The following is a 13,928-nucleotide window of genomic DNA, read 5'->3' as shown; positions in this document are numbered from 1 at the left end:
TGTTTTCAGACTTTAGCATTCAAAATAAATAATTGAACAGACACTGCAATTTTCTTAAACACAATTAATAAAAAAATGGAGTACCCTTAACAAACAACCTACTGTTACAAACAAGACATTTATTATTCACACTAGAAAACAATACTTGATGCTCCTTGCTTTGTTTAAGAACTAAGTTCTGAACCAAAGGAAGTCTGTCAATATTAATAACCACCCATTAGTGTTGGTTGCAGACAGGAAGTACCTTTAAAATTTTTTGTGCCACAATTTAGAGCACAAAAGCTTACCTTTCCTCGACTTCGTAAAAGATATCATCGATAATTCTAATTTTATAAGAGTCTGAGAATAGCTCATCGCCTGTCAGAAAGACAAAATGATGCGTATACTGGTATATTGGTATATGATTTACCGGTAAAGAGATCCTTATAGATATCATATTGACAGAATAAGCGAATTTAGATGAAGTAAAATGCCGGCCAGCGGAGCTTTCTTGTAACTTTCTTGTATAGTGATCTATATAACCTTTCCTCGTGGGTGTTGTGCAATTTGCGCATGCGCAAAGCTGTTGACCACGTGCTCACTGCAGGATGTCTTGGAAGGTTAGTCTAATAGCACAAGATAGATACCCAAGAAGAGGACGTGTTCTGTATAGCCAGTGACAATCAAGCCCTCCAAGATTATTATATGGAACAACAATAAATTTTAAAGTCTGGAAAAGAGATGGCACTTTAGAACAAAGCATTGATACACCGATGAAGGAGATGTGACTTGTATCTGTGTTTCCAAGTCAAAAATTGCAGTATCAGTGACAACTTCAGTACTACTCTATGATCCTAATAAATTAACAACTTTAATTGAACATGTACATACAAAAGGATGAACTCAACCAAATATCCATCAATGAGTCAGGAAACTTCTTACTTGCCTGCGATGATACAGGTGAGATACAATACTAGATATTAGTACTTCTAAACCACAAACTCTATAAGACATGTCGCAAACATGATAACATCTGTTCGTCCAGTGACATTTCATCCACACAGAATTGGTGACTGGATATCTGGTGGCTAGACTGTAAGGTGATATTATGGGACTATTCCCGTTGGGCGACCATACACCATATTAAACCTTAAGAAGCACTTGCTGTGAACTCAGGTGCCTCTGCTACTGATTAATCCACCTATGGTACATTCATTATGTACTATTGGTCAGACACCTTTTGTGGTTCTTGGGCGTAGGTAATGGAGCTATTACATTGTGTAATACTAACAGGAGCAATTGGAGCTAGTATCAACTAGAGAGTTTTTCATCCATAGTATTGCCTGTATTACATGTTATGAAAACTAAGTTAGCTCCTGAAGTTGCTTCAAGAAGTGATCAACCACTTGTAGGAGCCAGCAATGTGGAAGAGGTTACTTTTTTACATTGTAGTATCAGGAGGTAATGATGGCAAGATCATTTGGTCAGGTGTGACTGAAAAGACTACTCCTGTATCTACTGATAAAGTCAAGTCGAGTTCAAAGAAATCTAAACCCCACCCACTCCTCTGTTATGTACGAGATACTAGAGTCGCTTTAGCAATTATGATCATGGATCTAAAGTGAATTGGATCACAATATTAGACAGTGGAATGATAAACATGTAGTAGTTGTAGCTGATACAGAACATCTGTTTATTACCTTATATTCAATTGAGCAGTAAAGATTTAGTATAATATTTGATGAGTTACAGGAGCCAGCATAGGAATGTCATGGTCTTTGTTGTCACACTTTGTCTGAAGCAATTGAATTTTAAATAAAATAATTTTTGTACTTAAAAAATAAATTTAGTCATAAATGAAGTCAACATTTTATCACTCCTGAAGGATTTTAATATGACCTTGCTGTTACATTTACTATTGATGCAGTTACTAAATGAGTTATATGTGTGTGTACCTTAATTATAATGTGACACATTTATCTGAACATCAGTAACTACAAATTTATTACACCTCTCACGTTGAATTTAAAGGCATTGATGGTACAACTGTTGGTGATGATGGTACAGCCTTTGGTGATGGAGGTACCACCTTTGGCGATGAAGGAACTATCTTTACCAAAGGAGCTGAAGGTGCCGATAGAACAAGGTCACCTAACTGGTAATGACACAGCCACACAAATTATCATGAAAACACGTACCTCATGTTGAGAGAGACAAGCAATGATCTGTCGATCTTCATCCGAATAATACTTAAGCGAGATTGACTCTAGCGCTTGATATGTATTAAGGACCATTAGCCTAGAGAGCAATTTAAAGACAACATTAATGACAAATTTATAATATAGGCTAAGAGTATAAATAGACAATCTGATGTTGTATTAAAATGAACCAACTATTATCAGTGTCACCTTATTGGTCTAAAAAAGGATGTGTTCTGTTTCTCATTAGATAAGTACAGTGTCAAACTTTGTCTAATAAGTGGAATGTGAGTTTTAATAATCTATTAGTTGAGTCACTGTTGTATGAACATCCTCTATAAAAAGAAGAGAAATCAATACAATATAAATACTACTAATATCATTAACAGTTTGATATCTCTTTATAAGTAATGACACTAACTGATGACTATATAACAATACACATGGACACAGTATATATATATCTTGTGTGTGGTGTGTGTCTATATAACCTGACTGGCATTAGCAAAAGGTTGATGTTGTATAAATTTGCTATATCACGTCCTTCTTTGCCGCAAGTTCAATGATAACATCAAATTTTCCCAATAACATTTTCAATGGATGTATCAGTTGAGCTGAAGCATGAGAAATGAACATTTCACATGCTTGTTTTAGCTTCATATCTACTCCTGAGAGAGAGAGAGAGAGAGAGAGACAGAGACAGAGAGAGAAATAACAACAATTGACTCTCTCAGTACTTACTTTTTTAGAGTTTAGTTGTGTCTCAATTAAACTCTGGAAATCCTTCGAAAGAAACTCTAAAAAGCATTATTGCTACTCAAAGAAAACATACGTGATCGTTTCTTCAATATTAAATGCAGCAGCTAAAAAACAATAAATGAAAAACATTGAAAAAACAGGATCATAAAAGTAGCACTACTTTAGTTTTGGTGAAGTCAAGGTAGACTTCCTTGACAGAAAAATTAACATTAAAAGCAGCAATTGCTCTCTAAATTAGCAAATGCTTAATAAGAAAAAGCTCAGAATCGATATCACCCTGAAAATGCCACAGTTACATGTACAATTTGTGACTAAGGAATCTACTCTACCTTTTTAGCATGAATAGCATTAGATGCCGCTAGTAATGACTTGACACATTCACTCAATGCTTCTTGTGCCAAACCCTCAAATACTGCACGCTAATGAACACATTGGCAATCTTATTGGAGATAATCTGTAAACTCACATCAAGACAACGATAAAGTTTAGACAAACACATCAATGTCCTTCTCACTGTGGGGTACCACATGGCATGGAGCTCATTGAGGCCACGCCCCCTATGTCTGCGTCCATTGAGAATGTAGAACTGTATCAGGAGTTGTAGCCTCACTCTTGTTTTAAAAATAACAAAAAGAAGTTCATTGGTACTCATTAACACACCTCTGTTCACTAGCATCAAAGACTGAATCTGAATCTGAAAAAACCTCAGACCATGTGATGTAGCTTGAGCTTCAGCCTTTATTATAATAAGTATAATCATAGTATAGTGTAATACTTACAGCTACTATTAACTTGTCAGGATAAGCTAAGTCACCAGGTGCGGTTTATAACCTCGTATATCAGTTTGTATAAAACGCTAGAGAAACAAAATACACAATAGCCTAGCACAGAATGACTTCAATACACAAGTGACAGTATCATACAAAAGTTCTTATAAAAGCTACTCAAATGTTGAGTTAAATCGTGGACTTACCTGTGTTCTGAACACAAGCCTTGTGAATATCACTCAAAAGAGCTTTAATAATGAGACCAAACCTTGACAGTTGTTCTCCTAGGATACATATATTACATACAATATATTATAATATATACCTTTAGGCTCAATAACTTCTTCAATCATCTCAACCTAAAGGGAACAAAAGGTTTACTAATGTTCCACTTTACTCCATCACCTCTCCATTTCTTCATATGCACAATATTAATACTATGATTACTATATTTAAATATTATGTACCTTGAGGACAGTACAAAGGTCAGTAGTGTCTCCAAGTGATTAATGTGAATTACAACAGGACGTAATGCATCATACATCTGATAACTAAGAGTCTCTATTAGATCACTATAGGAATGATGATAAGAGAATAGGAATGAGGATGTGAGAATAAGAACTATGGCAATAGAAAGGAATAGGAATGAGGGTAAGAGAATGAGAACGAAAATAGAAATGAGGATTTAAAAAATGAGAAAGAGAATAAGAGAATAGGATTAGGAACGAGGACACAGGAATGAAAATTACTTCAATTCATTGCTGGAATTACTAAAGAAATGATGATATAATTGATACTCATCTAAACACACACGAGATACCAAATTACATACTGCTCTTACCTACAAAGATATTGAATACATTAGACAAGTATAAGATCAGTACTTACTAAAGTACAATATTCTGATTTATGATGTGTTGTTAACTCTTCTAATGAGACTACTAAAGAGGGAGATACAGTAGTTTACGTTGACTGACATAACATTGAAGACAATCATGAAGAATAGTAGAATATCTATTATGAGAGAGAGAGAGAGAGGGGGGGGGAGAGAACAGTTGTGCATTATACTGTAATGGTATACATACTCTGATATTTTTTCTGCTCTGCTCTCTACTTCATTCATCAAAGGCTTGATATATAAACACATAAATATACAAATGAATATGACCATTAAATGAATACCTTTATTTTAGGAGCACAAGCTCTAAATTTGCCATAATATGAGAATAGTTTTGCTTCAGAGACCACCTCTATACTGTGAGTTGGGTTGCTAAGAAAGGAAAGATTACTAGTCAATTGAATGGGAGAACAAACAAACAAACACAATGAAAGCAAGGAAATATGGAGAGAAGGATACATGTGTATGTCACACCTGTTGTTTCAGGACATTTTGAGTAGTGGATTTAAGTGTCTGTGTAATCTTGTTGTTTTATAGAAGCTAATGCTCTTGAGAGTTGTTGTCTGTAGCGAGCTAAATATATGAGGGACTCCTTGTAATGTGGCTGAGGGAAGAGAGGATATATCAGTGCTATGGTATCCAATGATACACATAGTGTCATAGTATCTGTGGTGCTCAATCACACTATACAAGCACCATTGGGCATCAATTCAATATAATTCACTCAATACTTACATGAGTATCAATAAAGGAAATACACTCATCCAGTCGAGCTAACAAAACAGGGAAGGTATCAGACGAGATCGAAAATGAAGGGGCATTTAGTTTTTGACCCAATTGCTCTAATTCTGTAAAGTAAGCCAACCTACTCGAAATACCTTCAGCAACTTGAGCTAAATGATTCTACAATAAATAAATGAACATAAGGTTAAACAAATGATGAAACACAATACCTGTTCTTGAACTAGTTGTTCACATGCATCATGTAATGCTTGAGTTTTGAGAGACAAAATGATGTTTTTTCAGTCATAACGCTCAAAGCATCAGTGATATTGTCAGCTGTTGTACCATCTCTTCACATTGACTGCAATAATGATGAAGATGACTGCAATAGTCCCTGGGAAGATAGAGATTCGAAATATTGTATGTTGGCAATTAAATTTAATTAATAGGGAGTTACTCCTTACCTGTAGACTTTATCCTTATCTGCCGATATCTCATTATCCATTTCATCAAACCATGAAAGCAACTGAGAGAGAGAGAGAGAGAGAGAGAGAGAGAAGAGAGTGAGTGCCTTGTTTTTTTGCTTTATCCAACCTACATCTTGTGTCGTTTTAATTTCTTGTATTTTCTCTTCAATTTCTGATGGCTCTGTGTCATCAACATATCTTTTGTTTGGTACTTCACCAGATGGTAACTAGGAATATAATATACGTATCAATAAATATAAATGCATTAATATATGAAACTTAGATATCAAGTATACATTTAATAGATCATTACATTTATTTCATTATGTACCTCAGGTGGGAGTGGTCTCTGTGCCGCAATTGTGCCCAATCCATAAAACCCTGCTTTTCACTGTCACTCAAAGGTGCCAAAGACCCTCCATAGACTAAGACGATCCCTGATAGACTTGGATTGTAACTGTCCCATCTTCTCAGCACACATGGTAAGGTGTGCGTTAAATAGAAAACTAGCTTCTAGTTTTTAACCTTTTAGACTCTAATCTCTTCAAATTCTTGATCAGTGGAATTTTAGAAAAAAAGCAGCAGTCAAAATGAAGTAAGCAATTATTATCTATAGATTTGCTTAATAGCACAATTTCTGACTGTATCACAGAGAGGTTAATATATATGGCAGACCATTATACTAATAATACTATATATGGTAACTAATGTCTTACAATATGAACACATATGTACATGTATGTTTTAGCTGTGAAAATGTAAGCATCTTTTACAAAAATGATATCTTGTTCCAATTATACAGTAATATGAAATCCATTCGTGACATTACTCAAGAAGAGTTAAAATTAGGTATTCAAGGTAGTGCTTCCTGGCATCATCAATACAGGAAGAGTGCATATGTATTTTTAGGTTAGACTATGATAATGTATTATATAATAACAATTACATCATTACTTGTACTATAAATAGTAACATCCATTTATTCTCTTACATCAGGTGGTTTAGATTATAACTTGACTGAAGGAGATATTTTGTCTGTCTTCTCACAGTAAGTATTTTAATAATTATTTTAATAATGCAATACTCATATTTTAGCATTATTTTCTTTTGTTTTTAAGATACGGTGAAATTGTCAATATTAATTTGGTAAGAGATAAGAAAACAGGAAAATCAAAAAGGATTTTGTTTTATTGGTTATCACTAGTACAGGTCTGAGACTGAGAGATGGAGCCCTTTATAAGGGAATGTATACAGCTCTCTAAAAAGGAGTACAGACTATTGTACTGTGAGCAGCTGCACATGTAGTGATCCAGTGACGAGCCTAAATATTAATAGCATTGGTATAAGTGTTACTATATATAGTAAACAGAATAGTCTACCTCAGTCCATGATGATGTACCATAGAGTAAACACTCAGTTTCTCTAAAACATCCAAGAGTTTGAAATATTTCTGAAAAATCCAGAATCTACAAAAATGTATAAAATTAAATTTATTTTCAATTAATGAACAAAACAAACCATCCATCTATCAATTCATTGCTGTCCATCTATTCTGGATCATCCATCCATCTATCAGTTCATGTCATTCATCCATCCATCCATCTATCCTTACTGGATCTCCTAGTTTACATACAGTAGACAGAAGAAAAACATTGTGTAGCTGTTCTATGTGTATTCTAATGAGTTAAACAAACAACTCATTACAAGAGATCTATACAAGTGACAATAGTTGAAGGACTCCAGTGGTCTAACCTGATAGCTGATAAAGCCTCTGATTTTATGAAGGGAGTGGTTATATCCAGCTGTATACAAGATATAGCATATGATATAAATATACCATTGGTATATCAGGGAGTTTCTTTGAGTAACACGATGATAAAAAGTATGACAGAAATGAACCTATTAATATAAAGAGTTGTACATTAAAACTATGGAAGAATAAAAGGATAGATGGATGGATGGATGGAGATTATTAACTTTGCATTTTTATATTTTCTATTAATAAAATTGTACATAAGCCATTTAGACATATTGCTGTGTTACATGTAGTTAAATCTACTGCTACTATAATATAGTATATATATATCTCAAGTGTCAGTATATAGTAAGATCTTTTGAGTTTGAAGGTGACTAAAATTGAGAAGTTTCTCTGACCTATATTGATCTCATGCAATTTGTTAATATTTTGTGAGAGTACTGAAACTTTAAAAAAAACAATAAATAAGTTAAATAAATAGAATTTACTTTTAATTTAATGATTAAAAGCCAAAATAAAATAAAGACATAAAAAGAACATGATTAAAATAATTGATTGGAGAATGAACAGTCAAACATCAAATTTCTAACATATAAATCATTATCTTGTTCATCCATTGATCAACCACAGTTACATAACATCCATATATAATGAGACTTCTTTTGACACTTCCTCTCCATATTCTGTTCTTAGCACATTCTATGATAAAGTAATTGAGTGTAGTGGAAGCACTAAAAAGAAATCAAACTGTCTCAATAGGTGAAGATCTCAAAGGAGAGAGAGAGAGAGAGAGAGTTCAGTCAAGGAAGATCACGTTAGCTAGGCGGGAAAATATCATCAGCACGCGCCTAACGAGGAGCAGAAAACGTGTGACCACCACATTATGGCGGGAACATATTACCAGTGCACGGGCAGCAGAACATTTTAGTTTTTAATTAATTATGTTTAAAAAATTTAGTAAAATAATATGTAAAAAAACATTAAGATAATTTGATACAAGCTAAATAATTAATAAAGTTAGTTTATCTTGTAAAACTAAACGAATAATTAATAACAATAAAGACAAAAAATTGGAATAATGTTTAATTCAGTATCATTGTAGTTGAAAAAATGCAATTCTAAACTGCTTTCAGTTTCCATGAAACAAGTTCAAAGTTAAGTAAAATCTATGATTCACATTTGACAAATTTTAGAATAAAAAACGTTTTTTAGAACTTCAATAGAATAAATTTAAAAATTATATTAATAAAAAATTATAACAAAAAAGAAAAAAAATATCACAATAAAAAAGAAAATAAAAAAGACTGTCTTTAACTAATAGTTAAAGAGTCCCCAAGAATCCTCCAGCCAGTCCACCAAGTAGAGAACATAGGGAAGAAAGAGAAAGTTATCTGTAACAACTGGATTACTAAAGAATGGATGGATGGATGGATAGAGAGATAGCTCACCTTTCAAAAGTGCTGCTCCTGCAGGGAAAGAAAAAAGTAGTAATAACTGAACTGGTAGCGGAAATGAATGGATGGATGGAAGTGAAGAGAGACAGAGGAAGTGAAAAAGGACCACCAACCTAACACACACACACACAGCACCCTACAAGATCAGAGGTCTCCCCCGCCACCTGGCGGCCCTCGGATTTAAAAAAATTTTTTTTTGGCCACCAGGTGGCAGGGGGAGATATGATTTGTAGGGATTGTATGAGTGTGTGTATGGTTGTACATAGGCTAGATAGCCCAAAATAAAAAAAATAAAAATAAAAGAAGAGGAAAGAAGGCCGGAAGGAAGACAGGAAAGAGTCCAATGAGCAGGAGAGCAACTCATCTTTTACATCAAGAGAACATCAGAACAGTCAAGAACATCAGAGAACATCAGAGCAGTCAAGAACATCAGAGAACATCAAAGAACATCAGAACAGTCAAGAGAAACATCACAACAGTCAAGAACATCAGAACAGTCGAGAGAACATCAGAGAAGCACAGTCAAGAACATCAGCCAACCACTTCCAAGTTGAGTCCTATAGAAATGAAGAGGGAGGAAAAAAAAACTTTACACACATCAAAAAAAATTAAAAATTAAAAAAAAAGATAAAATAAAGAAACAAATAAGGATGACATAACTGAAATGAAAAGATGAAGCGAGTCGATCCAACGAAGTGACGAGATAATCCAACGATGAGGCGAGTCGATCCAACGAAGTGACGAGATGATCCAGCGACGAGGCGAGTCGATCCAACGAAGTTACGAGATGATCCAGCGACGAGGCGAGTCGTAGAGAACATAGAGGTATGAAAAAGGAGTCGCTTTTATGTTATCAAGAGATCTCTGTCACACTTCAATTTGACAATAGCAGTCACCAGGAAACTTGTGACAGAATTGGCGGGAAACATAACACGCGTGACCAACATTAAATTGATTTTTAATTAATCTAATTAACAAATAATTAAAGTTTTCAAAATACATAAAATATTATAGTAATTACTATTCTACAACTTGTTACTGAAAAGAAATACATTTGTAAATTAATGTCTATAGTATAGTGTAATACTTACAGCTACTATTAACTTGTCAGGATAAGCTAAGTCACCAGGCGCTGGTTTATAACCTCGTATATCAGTTTGTATAAAACGCTAGAGAAACAAAATACAACAATAGCCTAGCACAGAATGACTTCCATACACAAGTGACAGTATCATACAAAAGTTCTATATAAAAGCTACTCAAATGTTGAGTTAAATCGTGGACTCACCTGTGTTCTGAACACAAGTCTCTGTTGAATATCACTCAAAAGAGCTTTAATAATGAGACCAAACCTTGACAGTTGTTCTCCTAGGATACATATATTACATACAATATTATAATATATACCTTTAGGCTCAATAACTTCTTCAATCATCTCAACCTAAAGGGAACAAAAGGTTTTACTAATGTTCCACTTTACTCCATCATCTCTCCATTATTCATATGCACAATATTAATACTATGATTATTATACTAACATTGAAGACAATCATGAAGAATAGTAGAATATCTATTAATGAGAGAGAGAGGGGGGGGGAGTACAGTTGTGCATTATACTGTAATGGTATACATACTCTGATATTTTTCTGCTCTGCTCTCTACTTCATTCATCAAAGGCTTGATATATAACACATAAATATACAAATAAATATGACCATTAAATGAATACCTTTATTTTAGGAGCACAAGCTCTAAATTTGCCATAATATTGAGAATAGTTTGCTTCAGAGACACCTCTATACTGTGAGTTGGGTTGCTAAGAAAGGAAAGATTACTAGTCAATTGAATGGGAGAACAAACAAAACAAACAATGAAAGCAAGGAAATATGGAGAGAAGGATACATGTGTATGTCACACCTGTTGTTTCAGGACATTTTGAGTAGTGGATTTAAGTGTCTGTGTAACTTGTTGTTTTATAGAAGCTAATGCTCTTGAGAGTTGTTGTCTGTAGCGAGCTAAATATATGAGGGACTCCTTGTAATGTGGCTGAGGAGAGAGGGATATATCAGTGCTATGGTATCCAATGATACACATAGTGTCATAGTATAAGTGGTGCTTAATCAGACTATACAAGCACCATTGGACATTAATTCAATATAATTCACTCAATACTTACATGAGTATCAATAAATGAAATACACTCATCCGGTCGAGCTAACAAAACAGGGAAGGTATCAGATGAGATCGAAAATGAAGGGGCATTTAGTTTTTGACCCATTGCTCTAATTCTGTAAAGTAAGCCAACCTACTCGAAATACCTTCCGCAACTTGAGCTAAATGATTCTACAATAAATAAATGAACATAAGGTTAAACAAATGATGAAACACAATACTGTTCTTGAACTAGTTGTTCACATGTGCATCATGTAATGCTTGAGTTTTCTGAGAGACAAATGATGTTTTTCAGTCATATCGCTCAAAGCATCCAGTGATATTGTCAGCTGTTGTACCATCTCTTCACATTGACTGCAATAATGATGAAGATGACTGCAATAGTCCTGGGAAGATAGAGATTGAAAATATTGTATGTTGGCAATTAAAATTTAATTAATAGGGAGTTACTCTTTGAAACTCCTTACCTGTATACTTTATCTTTATCTGCCGATTATCTCATTATCCATTTCATCAACCCATAAAAGCAAACTGAGAGAGAGAGAAAAGAGAGAGAGAGATGGAGAGAGAGAGAGAGAGAGAGAGAGAGTGCCTTGTTTTTTGCTTTATCCAACCTACATCTTGTGTCGTTTTAATTTCTTGTATTTTCTCTCTTCAATTTCTGATGGCTCTGTGTCATTAAACATATCTTTTGTTTGGTACTTCACCAGATGGTAAACTAGGAAATAAATATACGTATCAATAAATATAAATGCATTAATATATGAAACTTAGATATCAAGTATACATTTAATAGATCATTACATTTATTTTCATTATGTACTTCAGGTGGGAGTGGTCTCTGTGCCGCAATTGCGCCCAATTCCATAAAAACCCTGCTTTTCACTGTCACTCAAAGGTGCCAAAGACCCCTCCCATAGACTAAGACGATCCCTGATAGACTTGGATTGTAACTTGTCCATCTTCTCAGCACACATGGTAAGGTGTTCTGGCGTTAAATAGAAAACTAGATTCTAGTTTTTAACCTTTTAGACTCTAATCTCTTCAATTCTTGATCAGTGGAATTTTAGAAAAAAAGCAGCAGTCAAAATGAAGTAAGCAATTATTATCTATAGATTTACTTAATAGCACAATTTCTGACTGTATCACAGAGAGGTTAATATATATGGCAGGACCATTATACTATATATGGTAACTAATGTCTTACAATATGAACACATGTGTACATGTTATGTTTAGCTGTGAAAAAATGTAAGCATCTTTTACAAAAATGATATCTTGTTCCAATTATACAGTAATATGAAATCCATTCATGACATTACTCAAGAAGAGTTAAAATTAGGTATTCAAGGGTAGTGCTTCCTGGCATCATCAATACAGGAAGAGTGCATATGTATTTTTAGGTTAGACTATGATAATGTATTATATAATAACAATTACATCATTACTTGTACTATAATAGTAACATCCATTTATTCTCTTACATCAGGTGGTTTAGATTATAACTTGACTGAAGGAATATATTTTGTCTGTCTTCTCACAGTAAGTATTTTAATATTGATTTAATAATGCAATACTCATATTTTAGCATTATTTTCTTTGTTTTAAGATACGGTGAAAATTGTCAATATTAATTTGGTAAGAGATAAGAAAAACAGGGAAATCAAAAGGATTTTGTTTTATTGGTTACGAAGACCAAAGAAGCACTGTTTTTAGCTGTTGATAATTTTAATGGAATTAAGGTAAGCATATCCATTAAAGGAATATAGTGTATTCACAAAAAATACTATATTGTTGAAGTTAATAGATAGTTAATATGACTGTAGAATATAGAGTGTAAGTTTTTGAATGTTTATGCAACTTCTAAAATAAAAACTAGTTGTTTTATTTTAGTTATGTGGCCGAACAATATGGTGTTGATCATGTACAACAGTATCGACGTCCAAAAGATGAACATGGAAATGAAATTATTGAGAAGGGTTGTGCTCCTAAAAACACCACAACACCTTCTCCTTCACCTGAACCTTCGAATGAATCAAAAGCAAAAAAGAAATCAAAGAAAACCAAAAAAAGAGAAAAAGAAGAAGAAAAAGAAATCAAAAGAGCAACTACCAGAAGAACTCAAAGATAGTTCTAATGATGATGACAAACAAAATGAAAGCATCAAAGATGGAGATAGAAAGAGATCAGATGCCCATCACCAACATGGTGAGAGAGAGAGTACTGACAGTACCAAAATATTCTTTATATTCTATAGATCATCCATCCCACAGAAGACTGTCATCTTCTAGTCCACCACCAAGTCAACAACATGACAAAAAATTATATATAGCAAGAAGCAGAAGCAGAAGTCACAGTCCTGTACTACTAAGGAACAAAGTAACAAAAGAAAATTAGAGCCAGAAGTCCATTGCTTAGACAAAAGAGTAATAGCCATAGCCCAGTACGAGAAAAAAGAGAGAGGAGTGTTGACGATAGTCCAATAGAGAAGGGACATGGAAATGATAGTTCAATCAGGAGAGATAGAGGTCACAGCCCAGTGAGGAAAAGACATGGAGATTATAGCCCAGCCAAAAAAATGCATAGAGATCGAAGTCCAATCAAGGAAAGGCGTGGAGACAGAAGCCCAGTTAGAGAAAGAAGAAATGAGAAAAGAAGCAATAGAAGTAGAAGTCCAAGGAGAAGGAGAGAAAGGAGTCATAGCAGAGAGAGAAATCAAAGATAGCATCATCATTGGTTTTGATGTACTATTATG

The 13,928-nt window shown here is 33.9% G+C and overlaps 1 protein-coding gene across 1 annotated transcript; it reads left to right on the top strand.

The window, feature by feature from the left end:
• The first annotated feature begins 860 nt into the window (after positions 1–860).
• On the top strand, positions 861–13,304 carry LOC121392862 (transformer-2 sex-determining protein-like). The gene is given in 11 exon segments (XM_041523919.1): positions 861–939; positions 2,011–2,137; positions 6,594–6,700; positions 6,788–6,839; positions 6,910–7,000; positions 9,308–9,550; positions 11,469–11,585; positions 12,819–12,884; positions 12,886–12,915; positions 13,067–13,084; positions 13,086–13,304. Coding segments are annotated over 11 exon segments (1,149 nt in total).
• The last annotated feature ends 624 nt before the right edge of the window (positions 13,305–13,928 follow it).

The sequence above is a fragment of the Gigantopelta aegis genome, unplaced genomic scaffold (genome assembly GCF_016097555.1).
Source record: "Gigantopelta aegis isolate Gae_Host unplaced genomic scaffold, Gae_host_genome ctg4700_pilon_pilon:::debris, whole genome shotgun sequence".
NCBI classification, from domain to species: Eukaryota; Metazoa; Mollusca; class Gastropoda; order Neomphalida; family Peltospiridae; genus Gigantopelta; species Gigantopelta aegis.
The sequence above is the reverse complement of the archived record's forward strand: the minus strand, read 5'-3'. Positions and strand labels throughout refer to the sequence as shown.